This window comes from Scleropages formosus, chromosome 18 (assembly GCF_900964775.1).
Source record: "Scleropages formosus chromosome 18, fSclFor1.1, whole genome shotgun sequence".
Taxonomy (NCBI): domain Eukaryota; kingdom Metazoa; phylum Chordata; class Actinopteri; order Osteoglossiformes; family Osteoglossidae; genus Scleropages; species Scleropages formosus.
This window is the reverse complement of record NC_041823.1, coordinates 19,585,387-19,609,364: the sequence shown is the minus strand read 5'-3', so window position 1 is coordinate 19,609,364 and position 23,978 is coordinate 19,585,387. Positions and strand designations below refer to the sequence as shown.

The 23,978-nt window shown below is 48.1% G+C and overlaps 2 protein-coding genes and 1 non-coding gene across 3 annotated transcripts; all 3 read right to left on the bottom strand.

The window, feature by feature from the left end:
• Window positions 1-512: 512 nt before the first annotated feature.
• clstn3 (calsyntenin 3) lies at window positions 513-13,893 on the bottom strand. Its single transcript, XM_018732055.2, has 18 exons — window positions 13,512-13,893; window positions 12,585-12,651; window positions 11,036-11,158; window positions 10,092-10,302; window positions 9,633-9,841; window positions 9,097-9,246; window positions 8,697-8,882; window positions 8,215-8,502; window positions 7,945-8,057; window positions 7,520-7,727; window positions 6,795-6,943; window positions 6,504-6,652; window positions 5,196-5,422; window positions 3,773-3,934; window positions 3,369-3,514; window positions 2,915-3,050; window positions 2,540-2,724; window positions 513-2,255 (listed from the first exon to the last, which is right to left on the bottom strand). Exons 2-18 carry the CDS (start codon window positions 12,649-12,651, stop codon window positions 2,106-2,108), a joined length of 2,859 nt encoding a protein of 952 aa, XP_018587571.1. The 5' UTR covers window positions 13,512-13,893; the 3' UTR covers window positions 513-2,105.
• Window positions 13,894-14,148: 255 nt separating this feature from the next.
• Window positions 14,149-23,423, bottom strand: lpcat3 (lysophosphatidylcholine acyltransferase 3). The gene is made up of 13 exons (XM_018731985.2): window positions 22,779-23,423; window positions 20,440-20,547; window positions 19,740-19,846; window positions 19,468-19,561; window positions 19,134-19,171; window positions 17,956-18,134; window positions 17,014-17,122; window positions 16,799-16,885; window positions 16,415-16,581; window positions 15,954-16,101; window positions 15,611-15,766; window positions 15,344-15,471; window positions 14,149-15,199 (listed from the first exon to the last, which is right to left on the bottom strand). The coding sequence occupies exons 1-12, from the start codon at window positions 22,861-22,863 to the stop codon at window positions 15,352-15,354; spliced, it is 1,398 nt and encodes a 465-aa protein (XP_018587501.1). The 5' UTR covers window positions 22,864-23,423; the 3' UTR covers window positions 14,149-15,199; window positions 15,344-15,351.
• A 441-nt stretch (window positions 23,424-23,864) lies between these two features.
• LOC114909132 (U7 small nuclear RNA) lies at window positions 23,865-23,917 on the bottom strand. Its single transcript, XR_003797126.1, has one exon. It is a non-coding gene; the product is annotated as a U7 small nuclear RNA (small nuclear RNA).
• Window positions 23,918-23,978: the final 61 nt, after the last annotated feature.

Here is a 23,978-nt window from a genome sequence, read left to right as displayed (position 1 = left end):
AAATCATTGAATGAATGTGCTGAATGGAAGGCCGTGTGGGATCCAAAGGCGTTAGCGGCAGTTCGACAGCAGGGGGCGCTGCAGGCGCATATAGTTAGAGCAGAGCGCAGCAGGTTCAGAGGCAGAGATTGATCGCACTGTCCGTTCCGTGGGGGGTGGGATGCGTTACAAAAGTGTGTAAATAGAGTTTAGCTAATCTGGCAGGGTAAAGGTTACTTCGTTTCTGCCTCGGGCCAAAATGAACCTCTTTATTCACCTTTATTTAGCTGATGCCTTTTCTCCAAGGATACGTACAGCGCTAAATAACGAACGTCTTGGTGATTTACTTTGTTTATAAAGCAGGGTGTTCTTACTCTGATCTGATACAGTAAGTACCTTGGCTTGTTTCAGAGTGGGATTCGAGCCACGGAGCTTCCAACTGCAAGGTTACATCTCCAACCGCATCAGTGAAACAATCGCTGGAGATTCCCGAACAATGACACACTGAATACATTACGACACGTGCAAAGCACTGACGTCATCCTAATGTTTTATTATGAATTTGTGTAGTTTTTTTTTTGACAGTTCTCAATGATGACTGGTCATAATAATCCATGTCACAATCATTACTGTATCAATAATTACAGTTAATGTCCAATAATAACCATAGTAATAATAAGTTATCATCAATGCAATTGTATAATTCTTAATGTTACACTTAAAAACAACAGGCTTTGTTTACTGACAGTTTTATCACTGTACACTAACACATGGACGGAGAGCTAGAGAAGGAGACAGGAGAAAAGGGAAGGATGAGAACGAAAGCGGGGGCAACGAGACAAAGAACAAAGGAGAGCGAGTGGAGAGCAAAGAGAAGAAAGAAGACAGCGAAGAACAGAGGGTCCGAGGGAAAGAGGGATGGGAGAGCACAGAGGAGCAATTGAGATATAAAGACCAAGTGCGTGAGGAAAAGGAGAGAATACTAATTTTCACGACAATGTGCCTTCCAGTTCACTGTGATCCCAATATTAACACTTTTTTTTTTTAAATTACAGAGATCAACACACAAATTAATTGACACTTAACAAGCTAATCATTATTATCATTATTACTGTTATTATAATTGTGGCTGCAACTTTAGAGCAAGAACTTCAAATAATAAGGTATAATTAATAACAGTGAAGGAAATCATCGATATCAAATTGCGTCCATTTTGCAGGCACAACTGGAAAACTGAAGCTTGTAATAATAATAATAACAATAATAATAATTTGTATTTACAGAAATTTCAATACAATCAAAGATGCCCAAGCTGAGCTGACATTCTGGATAAAGCAGGGCCATTGTGGTATGAGGGTGTGGGAAGGGGCCGGGGGGGGATGGTGGGGGTGGCAAGCAGGTCGTGTCGCGAGTGCCGTTCAGCTCTGCAGACTGTGCAGTGTGGTGCTCTGTGTGTAGCGTTTGCGCGGTGCCGGTTGTGCCAGTCGATAAGTCGCACCCAGCACAGCAGCTCTTTGCGTTAAATCGTCATCAGCCTCTGTACGCGTTACGTTTTACAGGGAAGGAATGTGTAGAGAGGTTGTATGGCACAGAGGACGACTCAGTCCTCAGGAAAGAAGTACCTGGGTTAGTGCATAAAGGCCTAATCTGAATAGTCTCTCAGTTCACGTGGTGTGTTGCGTTGCGTTTCAAGGTGCTGTATGTGCTGTACTGTTATTTCCCGTGGTTCAGAACCATGTCTCACTAAACGGTGACGCGGTGCAATAATTACCCTTTGTTGTTTTCTATGTATTAATATGGTGCGTTATGTTTTCGGAGTTCTGTCTTAAAAGACTAAAGGTGGTTATTTGTGTGACAAATACATGGCTATCCTGTTTAGTCAGGTGTTCACTGCTACAGTGGGTAGGTAACAACTCGGTCAAATATTTTGTAAACAATGTCTGAATGCACTGGCTTGCTGCGGATGGCGTTCTCTTTGAGTGAGGTGTGAGTCGTGTGTAGTGTTTGTGAGTATACATTCTACAGACATTTCCGCAGTGATTTACAAATGTGTAGGGCCTTGGGTTCGAATGCCTTTACAGCTGTGATGTTCCACGGTGTACGTGCCTCCAGACCCAGCCGCTGGCTCAGTAACGCCGGGGAGCACTGTCTCTCCCCTCCTTTTTGATGATGATTCGCTGGTCATCGCTGGCATCACCAGGTGAGTCAACCCCTTCCTCGTCCTCCTCCCCTTCCCCCTCGGTGTCTACAGTCGCACCCATTCGGGACTCGTATGACTGAGTGCGGTAGAAAAAAAGAGAAAAACACTGTACCTCAAACCCACATGTGTTATGAATACATCCACATACCTGGCACAAGGACAAAAATGTCAGTTTTTCAAAAAAATCGTTGAAATATCATTATCCAAGAAGTCCAATAAAGTCCATTTCTATCCAGGCACAATCAGTGTGATGCACAGCTTGTGCCTGATCATTACACTCGGGAAACACACAGAACGAGGTGCGGAGGCACTACAGACACATTAGGTCAGATCCAGTATGAACTGGTCAAGGAGTTTTACCTCCATGGGGTTCACAATGATGGTCAGAGCAGAGTCGTCCCATTGACCGCTGCCTTCCTTCGCCCCATTCCGGGTCCCGTCGCCCCGGCGGTGGATGGAGCGAATTCGGAACACGCCCAGGATCACCATGACAACCAAGAACCCGACACACACCATGATGATCACCGTGGCAGCTCCTGGTACCACTAAGAGACGGAGCAAGAGAAACACTTGCAGAGCAAGACCGGCAGAGGAGAATCATTCAGTCACCCTGAGAGATCGGTGAGACAGTATGAGAGAGAGTAAGACAGATGGCAGCACTGCACTGCAGGGTTCTTGTTCACGGTAAGGGACACCCTTATTTTAGCAATGAAAGACCCAGTGAAATGCTGCTACCTGAGTTACGGTGTGGACTGGGCAGTGTGTGTCCACCCAGCTCTCCAGAGTGGTGAGACGGGTGCAGGAATTGCTGTTGCGAAGCCAGGAGGTGTGAGGGGTGATACAGGCTGTCCAGAGAATGAAGGAAATTCACCTGCCGGAAGAGAGCATGATAGAGATCTACCACAGCACTGAACACTGAAGGAGCTTATCGCACTGCTGAGAAGAAAAATTAAAAGAACATTACAGACAAACATAATAATAACAGCCCCCCAAACTATCATCAACATTACAAAGACCACGTGGAAAGAATAATTACCGCTGATAATGCATATACTACCGACAGCAACAGAAAGACGGGGCAGTCAACTGTCACTAAGACTTGAGATTACTAGTAATTTTTCCAGAGAACACTCCAGTATGACAGATGCAGCACTTCTTGGCCTGCCTGTAAGAGTGAATTTCTACTTACCTCAAGAGTGAGCTCGTTGCTGGTGTAGCGACCATTCATCTCGGAGCAAGAGAGACGGAATCGCCTCTCGAAGCGGGCCGAGCCTTTGGCGAGCCGGTAGCGGATGGACCGGAGAATGTCCTCGTACACCGAGATGGATTCGGCTCCTGGGAGGAACGGAGACGTAGCAGAAAAAGGGCGTGATGGAGCAGCGTGAAGCGATGAGCCAGAGTCGACCGATCGGTGAGCTCCCAAGGGACGAGCGAGTCGAATGACAAATGGCGCTATAAGCCTCTCCGTTTCCCGTCTCCTCGCTTCCAAGTTCTGCTACTCCAAATGTACTTTTCTCAGGTGAACGTGAAGCATTTACAGTCAAACACTCCGTGGGCTGTCGTGAGTGCGTCCGGCCCACTCAACAGCGGTACCTGTAATGGCGATATAAGCCGTTGTGTTGATGATGTCCAACCCCTTTTCTCGCAACGATTCCATGTCAACCAGAAGTTCCTCCCGCTCAGGGTTTAGCTCTTCTCCAAGAGGTTGAACTTCACAGCCATCCAAAGTGTGGGCTACCGCATCGGACATGAGCGCTGGCGGAAAGATCAAGGGATCCAAAGAAAAAAAAAGAAACGCAACACTGAGAAGGAGGCCTTTAAAAAGTTTATAGAGCACATACGCCTTATCTCCGTAAAATGGTGTGGAAAATGAGACCCAAGAAACGGGGGGGAAGCGAACAGGACCGTAACGAAACAGGCTCGGTGTAGAGATAATTTATATAAAAGATGGTAGATGGTGAAATTACTACAGTGGCTGCTGTATTTGTTGCATAATGTTGTCACACGCGACACGTTAAATACACCTTCAGAGACAGAATAACAACCTACATTTACATTTCCGTTTATATTCATTTGGCAGACGCTTTTGTCCAAAGCGACGTACATCTCAGCAAAAGTACAATTTATGCATTACATTAAGAGAAGGAGACATAGCTGCAGACAATGTGACTCAGGTAAACCTAGTTTGTTACCACTTGGTGCACCGAGGTTCATCGTTCAAGTAGGTGCATAAAACACAGGATAGGCAAATCCTGATACCCTCCTACCATTTTTTTTTAAAAAATAACATTACAATACACAACCTCACTGTGAAACTGATGCCGTTTCTTTTATAGACACAAAATGACCCCACCACCAAGCATAATTCAGTAACGATACGAAGAAAGACGACGATTAAGTAGTACGCTAGAATAATTACCGCCTGCAGTTTATAGCCATTTACAAAACCACTGTCTGTGGGCAGTCTTCTTAATATTGGGCGTCCTTCCAGTCTTTAGCTTCCTCTGCGTCGAAGTCGAGTTATTACATATAAATATATAAATATAATTCTGTGCCATGTCTAAAATTCATCGTTCCTGCTCCGCAGATAATCTGAAGTCCGCCGTTTTCCAGCTCGTTGCTTACAACTACTGAAAATATTCTCTTTATCGTCCCTATTGTATCACCGTGACTCAAGCACTGTTATAATTAATTTGTTCTTTTTAGACAAAACAACTTATACAGCGTTTGACCCATTTACACAACTCAACTGTGCATTTTACTGGACCAGTTGAGAGTAAGCACCTTTTCCAAGGGTACTAAAGCAATGCGAGGAGGACTGACAACGCTGAGATTACGAGTCTCTTAACCGTTGTGTTGCCTATTTATAGAACATATTCATCTCGCATTAGAAATGATTTCTCAATATAATGGCAGTCGTTCCCTCTGTGATGCTCGCATTACCAAGTACCGTTATTGTTACGCGTTGCTACTCTCTGTGTAGGAAGGCAAGGTTGGTTGTTGCTCAGTGACTTACCCCCTCCCTCCATGCCTTGCGCTGCAGTATTTACCGCATGGGACAGCGAACACACAATCCTGAGCTCTGGGAACAGGGGAACGCCCCTGGGTCCCTCAAACTCGGGGGCCGGCCGGGCCAGATGGGGGCCCACCCCGGATAGGGAAATCTGAGGGGCATCGGGCTGCAGGACCACCAGGTAGCCCTCCAGTGGCTTGAGAGACAAACAGCCCTCCTCGCTGAAGCACCTAGAGAGCGAAGAAGAGGACGAGCAGCGCCTCGGGTTCAGCGAAATAGCCGGGATACACGGAGGCATCTATTAGTGTACAGAAATTGCTCATGAACATGAACTGTTTTCGTCTTCTGTTACATCGCTCGTGAGGAATCCATCCAGTCTGGGGATGCACGCATGTGACGATTAGCATTGATTATGGCGTGAAAACGTGAGGAGTGAGATAATGCTTTTCCGCAAGAGACGGGACGAGAGCACGTCACGCTGAGAAACGGCGATGCCGTCGTTTACGTGCCTGATGTTTCCCTCACCGCTTGCTGTTTGCGCTCTGCCAGTTCATGCTTCATTTCGAAGCGCTCTGTTGCTTTATTAAATAACCCGCACCATTTCTCAACGTTTTGTCTGTTTATTGTGTAATTACCATAAACCTGCGGTAACCGAAAACGACTGTCGGTGCGGATCGCAGATGACGGCGCGCGATTCTCCGGAGCTTCCAGTGAAAAAAAGCGACGCTTTCAGAAGAGACACTTAACGACACGTGTAAAACATGGAATACCGAGTAGCACCGCGCTGCACGTGTCGGATTGTGCCTCCTGCGAACATATAGTTTCAACCTGTATAACGTATCCGGACGTGACATGGCGGCACAGCGAGTAGCGCTGCTGTCTCACAGTGCCTGGGTGGTGCGAGAAAATGTGGATTCGATCCCTGCTCAGCGTGTATGGAATTTGCGTGTTCTCCCTGTGTCTGTGTGGGTTTCTTCCGGGTGCTCTGGTTTCCTCCCACACTCCAAAGACATGCTGTTCAGGTTCCACTGATCTATGGATGAGTGACCCAGTGTAAGCAGTGTATCGTGCGGCGTAAGTCACCTTGGTGAATAAGGCGTTTGGACTGATGACACTACATAGAGTTCGTTGGAAGCCGCTTTGGAGAAAAGCATATGATAAATAAATACATGTAAATGAGAGGCCTTGAATTCATGCTTTGTTCTGCAACTGCCGTACTGGCAGCGACAAGGTCGTGAGGCAGGAAGAGGTGAACACGCTGGGTGAGCAAGGCACCGAGGAACCAGGGGTGTCGCCGGCACGTTCTCCTACCTGAGGGAGGTGGTGAGTTTGAGAGGGCGAACTCCAGGTGTGGCGAAGCGGAGGGAGTTCCTGTAGGTGACCTGCTGCACGGCTCGGTTGAAGCTCTCGATGTCGTCGCCTTCGAGCACCAGCACGGACTGACTGGGGTTCACGTGCACCTGGCACGGAAAGAGAGGATAAATCGTCGGGAACGCAAGGACCGGTTCAATCGCCGCGAGGCCAAAAGGTCGTGTGATCCGCCCGCCATCACACAACACCTCACTGCACCGTACCCACACCCAAGGGGCCCCCTCTACACACCTTCATTCCCGATCCCAGTGTCTCCAGGTCCCCAAAGTCAAGCCCCTCCCTGCAGGCGTACAGGCACTCCACGACGCTGTGTGGCTCCACGCTCCCCGGGCGCACGGTCACCCCCGACAACAGGCCACGGTATCCCCCCACATACCTCCCTGTCGGCCGCAGAAGGGGGAGAGCAACACGAGTCGCTGCCTGGATGCAACTGGGACGCTGGGATATGAGCAGACGCGGGCAAACATCTCTCACCTGTGTCTCTGCTCTCAGGGAGACTGTTGTTCAGCAGGTCTTTCTGTTTCTCTTCCAGCTCTGACGGAGACAGACGCGCTCTCGTTATCATCATCCTGACACGGCGCCACGTGCACATCGAGAGAAGCGCAACTACGACGGTTTATCATTCTCTACGCCGCGGCTATAGCTCATCTGACAAGTCGATTTAGTCTGCGTCCCAGTTCGAAAAAAAGCACGCGTTCGTAGGTAGAACATTTTAAAACTCGATTTTGGCGATTCGTGTAGCACGGGGGTGAATGTCACCCTTCCTTCCGTGACTTGTGTCCTTCCTCCCACACACCTGATATGAGTACCGCACCCACGGAGCAGGGTAAATAAGAAGTAAATTCATTCGATTCCGCCATCTGCTGATAATCTGTTTTTATTACACATCAGATTTGACTAAATAATACATTTTCTTGGAAAATAAACACTACGTGCGTTTGTCTCTCTAGTAAAACCAACGTTAACGTATGGCCAGTTTGTGAAAGCATCTGATCGGGAATTACCCCAGCACGCGCCGATGACCAAACGCTGCCGTGGGGCAGGGTTTGGGACGGCGCCGCTGTCGTGAATAAGCGCCGGGTCGAAGGTCACGCCATCCACGTACAAGGTGACGGATGGGAACTGGACGCTGAGGGAGAGGTGATGCCACTCGCTGTCACACACCTGAGAAAGATGCACAGAGGAGTGAAGTGTGTTGTATGCAGTCCCTGTTGGCGCAACTGATGGGCAAACGTTCAGCGGTTATTCAGATCATGTCCATCCATCCCCTCACGCCAGCTTGTGGGGTTGAGTCCATATCCCACGTCTAGTCCCCACCCCCATCTGCAAGGTACTGCTAGGTACACCGGCGACTGGTGCGAGCCGGGTACTCCCAAAATACCTGCTCCAGTTTCCAGAGGAACTTGACAGGACGAGCAGCGGCAACGTCGGGCCAGTAAAACAGGGACAGGCGACAGCCGTGTACCGACAGAGAATAGTGAGAGTAGGAGTCATCTGGGAGAAGGAGGGAACGAGTGACGAAAGCATGAGTCACACAGGTGCCCTTCCCTATTTGCATAGTTAGGATGAAAAATGCAAAGTCACACAGCCCAACATTTGCATTCAACCCATCGCCGATCACCGCGAAACTCGATCCATTCGTGACACCGACCGTTCCTGACGGTGCTGCAGACGATGTACTCCTCCTCCCTGCGGTTCCCTCGGACCTGATTGGGCGCCGGCTGCGTATTGGCTCCTCCCCTTCGCATCCATAATTGGAGGGTGAAGTGGTCCCCAGACACTGCAGCAGCCACCGAATCGGGCACCACGGCAACGTGGCTCGAGCCATTGAAAGAGAACACGAGCGATGAATCAGACGAAGGGAGGGTGGGCAGAGCCGACGTCCAATTGGCCGCCGGAGACGGGGGCGGCAGCAAGTCCACCTCCCCCCTCACTGCACCTGGAGACGGAGAGCACGTGAAAATCAGACTCGGGATAAAACGTAGTGCAGACACAGCATCGCAAGTTCCTCGTGCTCAGCAGCCGGCCGCTTGAAAAATGACCGGATGATCGCGGCAGCGATGTGACATTTCCCGAGAACCAAACTGAGGCGGTGCAGCCGTATCCCCCGCGGACGTTCACGGGTGCGCTCACCGCAGAGCCTGCGCACAGATCTGTCGGAGTAGCTGTCACGGTCGCAGCCTTTGCCGATGTGTCCCGTCTGCAGCTCTACGGTGGCCTGAATGTTCCAGACCGTCTCCTCGCAGGTCTCCAGGTGCAGGCTGGGGAACAGGGGGATGCTGCCCGACCCAGGGGTGTACTCCACACGCTTCGACCATCCTGAGGAAGGAAGCCAGGTTAGACGATTTCGCCAGAGCTCAGATTCCCCACGCAGGCCTTTAAGTTAACGGTTACATCACCCGTGAGATATTAGGTTTGCCCATGCACGAGGACAGGCTTCTCGTTCGACACAGTCAAGGTTATGCCATCAAATAAGCCGCGACGCATTCGGAGCCGATGACAGGATGATGAGGGGGTGACGAGAGCCTATTACCGATCCAGCCGGGCTTGCAGGAGGGCTTCACCGTCACTATGACCTGGGCGTCAGCCTGCGCTCGGTTCTTGCCGCAGTCGAACGCCGTCACCCAGAAGCTATGGACGCGCTGGCGCTTCGAGTCCAGGGGCTCCGTGTTTTTAATGTTCCCTGAGAAAAGGAATAGGCGCACAGCATACGGTCACGATACATAGAGGTAATTTAATTTGGGATTTGGGATAACAAGATCAGGCCAGTCAAACCCTTGGTGAAAGGAACAACCCCAGAAAGGCTTAAACGCTAAAGCGCCTCAAAGTCATCTCGCAAAGCTCCCCGGGAATCCGTTTCGGGCTCGTTTCGGTCTCCGCACCACAGGAACCGAGACAATGCCGGTATTTACCCTTCAGCTGACTTAATGAAACGGGGCGCGGAGGAACACCGAGGCACACTCAGATGTAACGTATGCAAGAGAGGCTGCGTGGAGCGCCCGGCGCGCTTCTTCGTGTGGCCGAAACAAAAGAGAGCCCGGGTGCCACGCTGCGAGCGGCTCCTCTCACCGTCGTTGTCGATGGCGAAGGGCACGTTGGGAGTGATGATGTCGTAAAAGCAGATCTGGCTGTACTGGGGGGAGCAGTCGGCATCCAACGCCTCCACCCTCACGATGCGATCGAAGAGGCGGCCTTCGGGAACCGACGCCTCGTACCGCCGCTCCACGAAGACGGGCGAGAACTCGTTCACGTCGTTGACGCGCACGTGCACCGTGGCTCTGAGCGAGGCGGAGATTGCGAAAGCAGGAGAGGAAGGAGAGAGGGCAATAAAATGAAATAAAATGCGAGATATTTACATATTTACAAAAGGATATGAAATCGGGGCAGAATGAATGCAAAATTATCAATGGTACATGATAATGCAACATTTCACCAACGCAAATAGAGTCTAATAAGAGCGACAAAGTGCAGCGATGCTGAATAAGAGCCCCGAAATACAAGGAACACGTTTGGGCAGCAGAGTCTCACTTGTGCGACTTCTTGCTGTTGACCCCATCAGGTCCCTCGCCGCAGTCGTAGGCCTGGATGGTGAAGCTGTGCTCCCGCTGGCTCTCGCAGTCCAGTGGCTCTTTGGAGCGGACCAGGCCTTCACCGGTGGACCTGTCCAGAACGACGGCCTCAAACTGGGGCGCCCCCGAGCCCGCAGTCCCGCTGTGAACCCTGAACCCGCAGATCTCCCCTGGAACAGCGGAAGAAACAGAGTGCGCTCGCCTGTGCTCCGCAATGCCCCCGCGCTGAAAGACAGTACCTTCTTCCATCCGTTCGATCGATACTTCTCAAGATGACATAAAAAGCTATAACGCTCGCTCGTAATTGATAGCTATTTTAAAGCCTGACGTGGAGATAGCGCGAAAAGATATAAATAGGGTGAAGAAAACCCTTCGAGTTTTCACGTCGAACCAGGAGGCCGTCTTTGCGCGGCTTCCAAAGGCTGCTGTTTATGCGCAAGAATCTTTCTGACATCTGAGCGTTTTCCATGAGTCTAGCCTCTGTCTTGCCCCCTCCGCTATTTTAAGCATCAGCATTTTGGCAGATATTTTACTACCGCTGCCTCTGCAGATCACGAGGTACGCTCGAGAGTGCCCCGTCAAACACTTAATCTTTTCCTCCGTGCCGAAAGCTGAAAAACATGAAATCTAAAAAGTGTGTGAAAGAGCGAGAGAGAGAAAGAGAGAGAGAGAGATTGTGGTGGGGGAAGGACAGTGACACGGGGCTACGGGATGCAGCAGGGTAGGGTGTTTTTGGGGAATTCTTGCGCACATCGCCCAGAGAGGCAAGGGGACAGGACAGGACAAGGCTGGACAATACAGGACAGGACAGGACAAGGCTGGACAGGACAGCACAGGACAAGGCTAGACAGGACTGGACAAGGCTGAACAGGGTGCACGGAGAACATGGGGAGAGGTGACCACCTGCATAGTGTAAAGGTGCATCCTTGTCCAGGGCAAAGAGAGGCGGGTTCAGCAGCACGGTGTTGTCGTTCTCCATCACGATGCCCTGGTACTCCGTCTCAATCCATGGCTTGTGTTTGTTGGCTGAGCAGTGGGGACACCGGGGAGGTTTCGGTCAGCAGAAACATGGAAGAAGGTTCGTCACGGTACAATGCTGTGCTGTACTCATGCCACGACTCTCTAGAAATGTACTGAACTGGACAGATTTCCCATATGACTAAAGCAAAAAAAAAAAACTTGAACTAACGGTAAACTTATCATAGGGAACAGCACATTGCAAACGCTCCATGCAAGTGACAAATTATCAACAATGGCAAAAATCCTACATACAGCTGGTACTGCCATGTAACACTTTACGGCACGTCAACTAGTCGAATAAGCGAGGCTCGTTGCCGAACTGTGTCTACCATAATTTAATGGCTATTCCTAAATACCTATAATTTATCATTTTCTGTAGACATCACACCCAACTAAATTCACATCTGCAGTGATTGAATTTACATGGTTAAGAGTCAAAGCGCATGAGAAAAAAAAACACAAAATGCAAACATTTACAGGAGAGCAGGTCATCCTGATCCCACAGAGCTGGGATCATACGTATCGCTTTCACCAATTGGTGAAATGTTACATTATGATGTACATAAATTTAAACAACAGTTGGCATTTATCTAACACTTCTCTCCAAAGTGACTTACAATTATTCACCCAGCAGGGTGATTTTGCTGGAGCAATTTAGGGTAAGTACCTTGCTCAAGGGTACTACAGCCAGAGGTGAGATTCAAACCCGTGACCTTCAGGTCCTAAGGCAGCAGCTCTACCCACTACGCTAGCAGGTGCCTCCTGTTTCCTTTCAACTGATTGTCTCCCTGTCTTGGACATGTTTATAGACACTTCCTTCTAGCTGCAGGTCCAGTAGGGGGGAGGAGGCCCAAACTGTCCCGAGCCACAATTCTAGATCCACCACGGGTGACGCTCTTTCGTCCAGCCTGCAGGATCCCCCTGTCGACTCGCTCCTTCTCATCAGTCTCCCTCTCGCCTCTCTTTTTTCCCCACATCATCCCCCTCCCACTCGCACTAATACGCCACTAATCTGAACATCAGGCCCAAGGATTATACACCGGATTACAGATTGAAAGACATTACTTTCGGTCTCTCCCCCCGTCCCTCCCCTTCTCCTTTCGCGTGCGTCAGTGCCAGTGTCACACTCGGTATTTCTCTCGCCTCGGAGAAACATGTCCTCTGTCACCGCCACAATGCCTCTCCCTTGTTCCGCCGGACCTCCCCTTGCCACCGTCCGTCTTTGTTTCGCGCTTCGGCCCTCGCATAACAATAGCTCGACAACGTGTTCGGAGGACGCCCGGCATCTCTCGCCTCTCATTATCACATTGATTTGCGATGCTAGGCTCGAGACGCCGATGTCGAGCCGTGATTATGACGTCCTGCCGGCTGCCGTTTTCGAGGAGTAAGCGTAAAAGACACAAGTGCACAAGTAGGAAGGTAGAGGACTGACCTTTGTTGCCATAGGCGACCAAAGTGAAACACAGGAGGAGAAAGGAGAGACGACTCATTCTGTCCATCTTAGGGAGGAAGGGAGAGGTAAAAGATGGGGCAGAGCGGGGTACACATGCATCACGCCGGTCAGCGTCAGAAACAGGTAGACGAGTCGACGGGAAGGGGGGGGGAGGGGGGGAGGACAAACAAGGAAAGGTGTTAGTGCAGTGCAACGCCGGTATCCAGAAATAACTCTCGCTGGAATCTAGCAGGGAAAATTATTTCCCGAAAACGTTCAGAGGTGCTCCATTAATGTTCGGCGTCTCGCTGCCTCGCACGGATTGCTGCTGCTGTCGCGGCCGCCGCCGCCGCCGCCGCTGCCGCTGCAGGGCCCGTACTGCACCCATATTCCGAGCGCCGGTGCGGCCGCGTATTTACAGCCGGATGGAGAGAAACAGTTAGAAAACAGATACAGAAAATACATTCGGTCAAAATCTGCTGAAACGTACAGGTGTGGAGTGGCTCTCGTACAATCCTGGCATCCGCACACAGCCTACACACAGGCGCAGGTGTGTACCCTATGTGTGTGTGTGTGTAGGTTGAGCACCATGTCTACCTAGAGACAAGAAAGACAGACACCTATTTAATGTACATTTGTGCACATTGTCATTATTGTCACAATGTACAGTCAGTATGAAGGGAGTCAAACGTGGGGAGTGACAGCACAAGTGAAAAGGGGGGCGAGAGAGCCAGGTTCGTGCGCGCGCACACACACACATATATATATATATAGAGGACATGCTGTACATGCGAACATGCGACAGTAACTGAGCGAACATGGATGGATGTGGAGGTGTGTGAGGCGTCGTGGACAGAGCCCAGGATGCGTTGTGATCCCCCCCGACACACACACACACACACACACACACACACACAGCCTCGGTACCGTGAAGGGATGCTGTGGTACCCGAGCCCCGGTCCCCTCTCAGCCTCCGCCGCTCCGCTCTGGTCCCCGCAGCGGTGTCTCCGTCCGCCCTGCGCTCTGTCTGTGCGGTGTGTGTCTGTGTGCGCAGCGTGCGTGCGTATGTGTGCGCGCGCGCGCGGTGTGTGTGTGTGAAACAGACTGCCGTCGCCCTTGTTTGCAGCAGGCGTCGTGAGAAAGAAGGGCGATGCTGTGATGCTGCGAGGCTGCGGCCCCCTCCCTCTGCGCCTCTCCCTCCTCCGCCCACACTGCGTCCCTCCGCCCCCCCTCCCTCTCGCTCGCTCTCTCTCTCTCTCTCTCTCTCTCTCTCTCTCTCTCTCTCTCCCGCGCGCGGACAGTCACACTCCGCCACGGAACGAACACACACACACACACACACACACACACCTCCGCAGCACCGCACGTGCCGTTAATTGCCACGGCGGACCGAGTTAATGTCCGTTTTGTTGTTGTTCGCCGACGGCTCTGACTGCCCCCCCCCCCACCGCACCTACGGGCCCCCCTCCCCGCCCAGACTGCAAAATGACGTCATCCTGGCAGACAGTGGGGGGGGGGGCAGGCAGGCACAGGTAGCCTCAGAATCATATTGACACACACTTCATTCAAAAATCCAGCATTTTAATGAACATTACAAAAAAAGTTTAAAACTGTTTCGTTTGTACATTTGGTAGCAATAAGGCAAAGTAGTCTCTGGAATAATAATAATACACAATTATCACCACAAGTATAAATATTATCAAAACATCATTGTTACAGTGAGTCTTAGCCACCTTGTACAGAATGTACATAAAAAAGGGTCCATGTCACTGGGTGGTTATGGATGGATAACAATCATGGTTCGAATGAATAGAAAAGTGGTGGTGCGGGTTGGAAATGTTTGTGTGAGTATGATGAAGCAAAGAAATAAAACTGAGAAGAGGAGACTGATTTAAAAAAAAAAATAAAAAAAATAAAAAAATAAAACCAATGTGGAAAGAGCAGGACAGAGGGAGGGCCTTTGTGTGGATTTTAGTTTTTTGTTTTGCCCAAAGCAAAACTATGTACCACGCCTACTATTTCCAAGACTACTTTTCAACCATCATCGCTGTTAAAACATTCATCTTTAATATTCAAGGCAATTTAAAAAATAATAAATCACAATTAAATTGTGCTGCAGTGCGTAGTGTTTCTTGGCTGTGGTTTGAAAAGGTCCCGCCGCAGTGTGTCATCTTTTGCAAAATTGCAAAAAAAATGCAATCTTTCCAACAACAGGTGTCGTTTTCAACCTGGAAGCACCAAACACACTAATTTTGTGCCCCAAAATAGGGCTCATCTTTCAAATGCTTACTGGAGTGAGAGATGAGCGACACATACACCTGTCAAGTGGGGCCAAAGGCAAAGTGACAGTCAGGTATGCACCCTTTCAGCACACCACCCGCTTTCACTTAACGCTACCTCACTACAGCACTCTGGGTAAACGCCATCTCTCTACTTCCTCCCTCACTATCTGTGCCTAAATTTCCCCACATCACCTTCATCAGCCCAAAACATATCGAAATCAAATTTGTACACATAAATATTACTAAAGGCGTTAAAATATTTTCTGATCTTTTCCACATTAAAAGTCACAGTTCCCTTCAGTCAAATTTAGGTTGAAAATCCAAACTTGAGACCTAAAAGAGAAAAAGTGGATGGTCATTACACAGCAAAAAAGGAACATATTAACATTAAAGAAGGGCAGAAACTGGGAAAAGACTAGTAACGTAAAAGAACAGTGTGTTAAGGCTCTTAGCTTTAAGACGAGTACAAAAATGTACCTGCAGTATCATTTTTCTTTCTTCACGTCCCCTGCTTTCCGAGGCACCAGCACCATGCGGAAGTAGGGTATGATAAGGTAGGCAATGAAGAAAAAGACGTGACCACAGAAGTAGACAGATGAATACACCTGGAAGACAAATATCAACTCATCAACACAAGTGTGACCTTAAATAAGAACTGAATTCCCAGTTAATAGAAAGTAATATTTAAGTGGTGGTATTCTTACACGTTAAGCCATTTTTTTTTTTACTACCCCACTGTCTTACCTTGAGCCACTTGTCATAGGTGAACAGACAAAAGGGTACGAGGGGGTATCCCATAAAGAGCCAGTGCAGGAACTGCTGGACCACATAGAGTAGGGGGTACAGCGGGCTGGAGACCAGTCGGGTCAGCAGAGGACTGTCATTCACTAGCGCCATGGCCTGCGTTAACAACCAGGGAGAGTCACTAGCAACTGCCAATGAGACATACAGGCATCTGGCAGGAACACGGTGCTTAAAGTCTCTGGGTAACAAGGACACCAATGAGTGAGCACATACTGCCTCGTACAAACTAACACAGCTGCGTCATGTCGACAGTGAAGGACAGAAGACGGACAGAGACGTTTACCTTCCTCTCCACATTGACGATGATGAACTCCAAAGAGAAGCACAGTATGTAGCCGGAGTGAAGACCGTGCCACACGGCCAGGAACAGCAACGTCGCCATCTGAGATGCCATCTTGTTACCAAGAAACTTCAATCGCTTGAATACATGTCTGTTAGCAATCACAGAGAGGGGGGAGACAGTGTCAGAGCTACAGTGACACAGAACCGGGACTACAGGCTCCTGCAGACAGCATGCTACAACAGCCCTAACAAGCAAAAGGGATGGGACACAACGAGGGCTTCAATTGCCCTTTACAGTCCATGCATGTTCCCTTAAAGTAACATCACAGTTTCCACCAAAGTCAGTGAATCCTCATTTGGAAAATTAACTAATGGATCGATTAATTAATGGTCTGTGGTGTTTACGTGATGTATTGTGTTCAACGTGAAATGTCCAGTGAAATGATTTTCAGCGACATTGACCTGGCCACCCAAGCGTTGGTGTTGATGTTGAAGGAAGCAATGGTGCCAGTGAAGAGGGGTGTGGTCTCATACTGCCACACTCTCATGTTCGCACAGGCGTCCCATTGGTGGGTCCCCTTCTCATCCTGTCCGTTGTAGCCCAGCCCACAGAGAATACACACACCTTCCTGCAAGACAAAAGCACACGGAACACACGTTACTGAATACAATGAAACAGAGCAAACCAGAAAAACAACAACACTACCTGCTGCACTACTACTGCTTGAAAGAGAAAACAACTTGGCTATAGCTTATAGTATAGGCAGGCAAGCGACATCGAAAGAAACACCACCCAAGTGGTGGTTTGCAACAAAGGTAAAGACGCAACGTGGACTAGATACTCACAGCAATGACCCAGCAGCTGACGTATTTGTACAAGCTGATTTTAGCCCAGATCAGGATGTACACACAACGGTACCAGAAGGGCTGGGCCTGGAATGAGATCATAACACGAATTTGAGTACAAAATAATGAAGTTATAGTCTTATGTAGCAATAAAAATACATCCATTTCTTTTACAGTTCCAACTGTGTAATTTCTGCTGGTTTGCTTTTGCTCACCTCATACCCGTCAGTGAGGAAGTAGCTGTCAGGGTAGAAAGGGCTTCCTATGGTGTAAATTGTCAGGCACGAAAGGCCCAGAAGGAACCTTTTCAAGGCAGGAAAAACACTGCGGACAGAAAGAGGGACGAAAATGCAGCATCGGTTACGTACGGTTACAAAGAACTAGTTGCACGCAGCTTCTCCCAGAGAAGTGCAGTGAATGACACTTGTAAGATGGAGCCAGGTAGATATAGCCATGTCCCTGTCAGCGCAGGGAGGGAATGCTGAATGCATCTCTGAAAAGATGTGCAGGCCTTCCACCTGACACCCTGCAGAATGCCACTCAAATCTCCCCAGGGAACTCGGGCAAAGGCACCAAAGGCTACACGCTCAGGCTGGCCTTCGAACGAGGCGGGATTTTACAGGATCACAAATCGGGGACGTTTTAGCATGGACACCATTAAAAGAAGTGATATAAACACCTAGACTGTCAGGATCTCTACAACAAAACAGATTTGAGGCCACTATGACTTTCAGAATCTAAGATAAAATTTGGATGCCTTCTACAAGGTGAACCATGCAACAAAAATTAGGAACAGCATTTAACAGAGTGAAATTAGTAAGCTGAAAACACAGCGGAAACACATACTCATGCCCATCTTGTCATAGCCGTTTAGATTCAAGTAAAAAATTAAAATATACTTAGGGAAACACAAATTTAACCTTTAACAAGAATCACTCATCTTGTTTTTGAGGAGAAAACTAAAGTGATGCCATGATTAACATGATGGAGGAAATGAGCTTTGCAAATTCATAAGAAACAGCACAGCAAGACAACTGCTTCCTGGAACAGAAAGAAGGGAGAGGAAAAAAAAGACTTCATTTTTCCTTCTTATGCAAAACTTTAATCTTCTTACACAAAAGGAAGCACTGGGTTGGGTTTTGAAGTCTGTTTATCACCTGTTTGGAGGCTGTCCGGGACAGTCTGTCAGCTCCCCGGAGACCAGCCTCTGGTAGCTGCGCAGTGTGAACTGTGGGCCCACCAGGAACCCGCCATAAAAGTAGGAGAAACCACAGACCTCAAGGAGGGAGGGAACCTTTGAAAGGGCACCCTTCTTCTGCTCTGCGCTGAGCTGCGGCTGCAAGCCGAGAGAGGAAAGAGGAGGGACTTATCGCACAGAACCCCTGCAACCGTAGCTGTAGAGTGATCTCAAGGCACTGGAGCTCAGATTAGCCCCTACCCTAACTGGTACACTCCAGCAATGGTACATTTTTATATAGTACTAACACAAACAAATTATCAAGTCCAAAGACACACATTTCAGGGGAGGAGCAAACTCTAAACTGCCCTTAGTGTGTATATGTGAAAGTGTGTTACATTGCTCTGCTGTACAGATGCATCAATGATAACGGAGACCTCAGTGCAGTGTATTTAGCATTTGAGCCTTGGACGAAGGTGTCTGCTACAAAGCAGTCAATAATATTAATAGTAGTAGTTAATGTGAACAATAAAGCATGTTAAATAAAATGCCACTATCATGTCAAGCCTATTTTAATTGATTTACAGAAGATTACATAAACAAAATGCAAATTCTGAAGAAAAAAAAAAACACTAATGCTAAAATTTAATTCACAGCACTGACGGAGATGTGCGTTTGTGCGACACTAGCATATTTAGAATAAAGAATGGATGGACAGAAGGAAAAGTTGGAAACAGAACGTATTCACGTGCAATACAGGAAACTGAACGAACAGGCCGAACATTTTAGCACGTCGATGCTGAGGTTCAGATGTCATTTCCGCTACCACTAACACAAAGACTACTCACACTTTGCACACTACTCTACCCATAGAATAAACTGTGAACGTATACATTTCTACTGAATTTCCTATCTGAAGGGGAGGAGAGGAAAGAAAAAAAAAAAAAAAAAAAAAAAAACATTTATATAGTAATATATATTTAGATGTGTTACCTTCCCTTCCAACTGTCACACAAAAAAGTCACACATACATCCAGGTACTCACACCAAAGAAGGAACAGAAACAGAAGAGGGGTTAATCCGCAGACGGAAAAGAAAACAAAAACTAATTACAATGGATAGCCAGTTATAGACAGATGACTCAACAGATTAACTCACTGGTTCCTTTCCACCGTCATAGTAGTCAAATGACAAACCTGTAAAACAAAGAACATTCTGCAATAGCCATGTATTTTCTATAAAATAGGGGACAGCCACCCTCCGGTTATCATATACAAAGCATTCACGTTGCAGTTATGGTACTGGGAAATGCCAATACATATGTGAAATGACCCACCTGTGCAGGAAAACAAAAAAAGAAAAAAGAAAAAAAAAAAACAGAACCATAAGACACAGGGTTCTAGGACAGGTAACACTGCAATATTTAAAAGACCAAAAAGGAAAATTAAGACAGGATTGAAAAAAAGAACAACGGACAAAAAAAGAAACATACCAATAAGCTTCAGCGCGAGTACGCAATGAGGCATGGTCCACTTAATATCATACTGATCAGTCGCAGTATAGTAATAACCACAGAGTAGGTAGACCTAAGACAAAAAGGAGGGAGGGAGGGAGGGAGAGAGAAAGGTGATGTTTATATAACACAATATGCACACGCATACAGACAGAGCACTGCAGTACACAAACACAACAGCAAGAGAGGAATTTACCCCTGAATCTGTATCACAACAGAGAGAGGAGGAGAGAGAGAGAGAGTAACCTCACCATCTGAAACGAAAAGCTGGTCAAAACGGTAGTCAGTGTCCTTCCCATTAGCCTCAGCAACAGGAACTGAACACCAACACACACTGCAGAGTGATAGAGCTGAGAGCCTGAGAGAGGAGTATAGAGAATGGAAGTTAATAGAGCAAAGTGTGGTCCGACCAGCCAGACGGGACCGGACCGGACACCACAGGGCGCTCACACAGCACCGAGGCAAGAAGAGGAGGACCAGGAAAGAGGAAATGGGGGGGGGGCATGAGTCGAAGGGTACACTCAATGGCGTTAACAGACCTGCTGTTAAATCCAGGGGCAGCAATAATGACAGAAATAAAAAGAAAACGTCAGTGTCACGCTATCATTCAATGAGTTCAAACTCACTCCATCCCCATCTCCTCTACATGCGTAATGGCAACTCCCCGAATCTCTGCATCTTTTTGTAGCTTCCATATCAATAATTGCCATCTAACTATTTACCTTGGTCCCCTCCCCATCCGCGTATCCCCTTCCGTTCAAAGGCCGCAAAAGCGGCTAATTTCACCAAATGCAAAACATTTCTCAAATTCTGCCTTGAGCACGAATTGGCCTACGAAACTCTCATTTCACGTTTTTAGCGCTAAGAAAATACAGTGAACGTTAACGAAATGAAAACTTCACTCGACTGCATTGCCAGAGTACAGTTCTGCTTCCCATCCCTCCATCTCACCAAAGTTGAAAGCTGCCAGAATCAGTCCAGACATTGTGTGGAACAGGTGCACAACGGTGGGAGACTGGTGGAAGAAATAACTCCGGTACAACATGGCAAACGGGTACCCTGAACGAGAGAAAGAATTCAACAAGTTACTACCACTACAAGAGTCAACCTAGTCACTTTGTTACAGTTCAGCACAATAGAACCTGGGAGGGTTTCACCACCTTTTACTGTCCATCACTGATTGATGCTCATACTGTAGTAAACAGTAAGCGGCCAGCAGGCGGCGTGGTGGTTAGAGCCATCTCCTTGCACTCGAAGCGATCGAATCCCGCCTCCTGCTGCTGTGCCCGAGCAAAATATTTACCCTGGACTGACGCGTTAATTATCCAGCTTCATAAACTGGTAAAACATTGCAAGCTGTTTTGGAGAAAAGTGTCAGCTAAATGAATAAATGTAAATGTAGTGTAAATAGAGCTGATTTAGAACTATTACAGTTCCTTCTGTTAAGACATTAAGCTTTTGAGTGCTGATCCTTGCAAGCGCCGATGGCATTACAATGAGGCCTTTGGAATGCTGGCATTCCTGAACATTCAGTCAGTGTAAATCTATGGGATTTTGTCATGTCTGTACTGTTCATATCTCTAAAAACATTTGGTAAATGAAAGGGGGGGGGGGGGGGGGGGGGAGCCTTTACAAGCATTTTACTCCCCCACTTCCTAAAACCACTAAGTTCACTGTGTCTGTCTTGAAAACCGAAAGAGTCCAGGAAACTGCGTAAGAATGTGTCTACAATTTATTACAGTTAATCATAAGAACAGCTAAAAATTAAACTACCGAGCAAATAATAATAAAGTACAAATAATTAAATGGGGGGGGCGCGGTGGCACAGTGGGCTTGGCCGGATCCTGCTCTCTGGCGGGCCTGGGCTTCGAGTCCCACTTGGGGTGCCTTGCGATGGACTGGCGTCCCGTCCTGGGTGTGTCCCCTCCCCCTCCAGCCTTGTGCCCGGTGTTACCGGGTTAGGCTCCGGTTCGCCACGACCCTGCTTGGGACAAGCGGTTTCCGTCAATGTGTGTGTGGGTAATTAAACATACACACAACATTTAGGTGTTTTTCCATCTAATGTAACCAGGAATGTAAGACATTTATGAACAGTATAGCATAAGTACGTTCAAGTTGAGGAGGGGAGTTACATCTGGTTGCAGTCAGACTCAGTGTGAAAGTAACACTAAGAAGCACGGAGATATTGTTCGTAATAAAACTATCCAACAAGCATTAAACCAATAACCTCGCTGCTACACCGTGGCTTTCAGCAATCAGGACATCACTCTCATTCCTAGCAACTGATACTTTTTCCACATGACACGTGCTGTCAAAGGTTTACCGCGAAAGTGCCCGTGCAGAACAACGTTCTCAGCAAACCCTCCTCCAGCCACTGACCTGTGAACCCTGTCAGTGAGCAGCTGTGCTATACTTGACACAGGAGCTCGAACCTCAGCAGCTGTGGAGAGAGGGGCTGTCGAGCTTCCAGTTCAGTGTCGCACTTACAGAGCGACAGAATGTCAGCGTCAAAGAGCTACAGAGTGTCAGAGTTGTGTCAGAGTGACAGTTACAGTGTCAGAGTTAGTGTCAGAGTGCCAGAGTTAGTGTCAGTGTCAAAGAGCTACAGAGTGTCAGAGTTAGTATCAGAGTGACAGTTAGTGTCAAAGATGCAGTGTCAGAGAGACAGAATGTCAGTGTCAAAGAGCTACAGAGTGCCAGAGTGACAGTTACAGTGTCAAAGATGCAGTGTCAGAGTGAAATAATGTCAGTGTCAGAGAGCTAGAGTGTCAGAGTTGTGTCAGAGTGACAGTTACAGTGTCAGAGTTAGTATTTAGAGTGACAGTAGTGTCAAAGATGCAGTGTCAGAGTGACAGAATGTCAGTGTCAAAGAGCTACAGAGTGCCAGAGTGACAGTTACAGTGTCAGAGAGTGACTGAGAGTGTCAGAGTTAGTGTCAGAGTGACAGTTACAGTGTCAAAGAGCGACAGATGGTTAGTAACAGAGAATGTGAAAAAGTGACAGAGGGACTGAGCGCCAACAACAAGTACTGAAGCGGACAGATTCGCCACTTTCTGGATAAGAGTATCTGTGCATTTATCTCTGCAGGCACTCAATCCCAGCGGTCCTTTCTGTGTGTGTGTTTGTGTGTGTGTAAACTCAGCAAGTGCCGACCTAGTATGTATCACGGTATCACCACCACGTTTAGCAGAGTGTGACCACAAAGCTTAAATGAGAGTGTGTGTGTTTTCCGGCGTCACACCGGCGAAATGTGGGCGCGCCTGTGCTGACAGGGACCGGGCTTCACTCACCAGTAAGAATAGAGAGAATGAGCCGAACTGCCGGTTCCGAGGAACCGAGCGATTCCGACAGCCTCTCCATCAAGGGAGCCGCCATCTTGCTCTGGGCCGGAAGTGCTTCGTAGCGCGTGTCCGTGAGTGTGCGCGTTCGCGCCCTTTCCCCTCTCCTTTATATGTCCTTCAGTGAGTCCCGCTCAGCTCAGCTCAGCGCAGCCCCGTCTAGCAACCTCTCCCCGCTGCTCCCGTCCGTCCGTCCGTCCCCGGCGCTCCCCGATCGACCTTCAGCTTTCCGCCAGTTTTGCAACGTGTTATGTGGCGTGGAGACGCCCCTTGAGCCGCAACCGCAGTGACAGGGAGAGAGAGATAGCATGTTCGGAGCTCACCAATGAAAAGAGAGGCAGAGAGAGAAAAAAACTGATTGTCGTGCGATATATATATATATGTGTGTGTGTGATGATATCTTATGAACCTCAGCGTTTTTAGTGTCAGCTCTCATTCTATTACTATTCACCCAAATATCTATTTCCGTAAACTCACGAACTGCCTAATCTTACACGCATATCAGAATATATGGAACGAACCGACTAAAGGGTACGGAAATGACACGGTTTTCTACTGTGTGCTCTGACCGACAAGATTGTGTGCACGGAGCAGTAGTATACAGCGTACAGTGGACTGTAATGGGCATCGGCACGTGGGCAGGCCTCGCCCTCTGCTGGTACAATTCGGGAATGAACGTACAGCGTTTATTGGTAATGCTCACAAGTAGAGTACTCTGTTGTGTTTCCTTATAAACTACAAAGAAACATTACACTGTTGCTACTATAGCGGCTTTGATTTGGTCGCTTCAAATCAAACATGCAAACCTCTAACATCCCTGAAACGTATTGTGGGATATGTGGCTTTATGTAGAACAAGCTCTTCTATCCGTTTCACCGTGATATGATAGCAATGAAAAATAAGAACGTTTTTTATTTTAACGTAAATCAACCTTATAAGAAGAAAATCATTTCGTAACACTTATTCCGTAATAATATCGTTATTGCACAATCGCTTTTAAGAAACAAACTCAAATATATCTGTTTTTAACCAATATCAGGGGGCTTCTCTTTAGAGAAGCCTACTAGACAAATACTAAAAGAGCAAAATTTCCATTGACTCTAAGCCCTCAGCGCTTAATCACCTAGCCTCGGTTCCATTGTGCTTCTATTA

What these genes read in the sequence shown, in the direction of transcription:
- clstn3 (XM_018732055.2), bottom strand. Translation starts at nt 12,651, where the DNA reads ATGGACAGAATGAGTCGTCTCTCCTTTCTCCTCCTGTGTTTCACTTTG. An exon ending in GGTCGCCTATGGCAACAAAG is followed by an intron (nt 11,159 to 12,584) that starts GTCAGTCCTCTA and finishes CCCACTGCTCAG; the next exon opens with CCAACAAACACAAGCCATGG. An exon ending in GCAAGGCATGGAGGGAGGGG is followed by an intron (nt 3,935 to 5,195) that starts GTAAGTCACTGA and finishes TCTTTCCGCCAG; the next exon opens with CGCTCATGTCCGATGCGGTA.
- lpcat3 (XM_018731985.2), bottom strand. Translation starts at nt 22,863, where the DNA reads ATGGCGGCTCCCTTGATGGAGAGGCTGTCGGAATCGCTCGGTTCCTCG. An exon ending in TCCTCACTGACGGGTATGAG is followed by an intron (nt 16,886 to 17,013) that starts GTGAGCAAAAGC and finishes ATCTCATTCCAG; the next exon opens with GCCCAGCCCTTCTGGTACCG. An exon ending in TCGTCAATGTGGAGAGGAAG is followed by an intron (nt 15,767 to 15,953) that starts GTAAACGTCTCT and finishes TTGTTAACGCAG; the next exon opens with GCCATGGCGCTAGTGAATGA.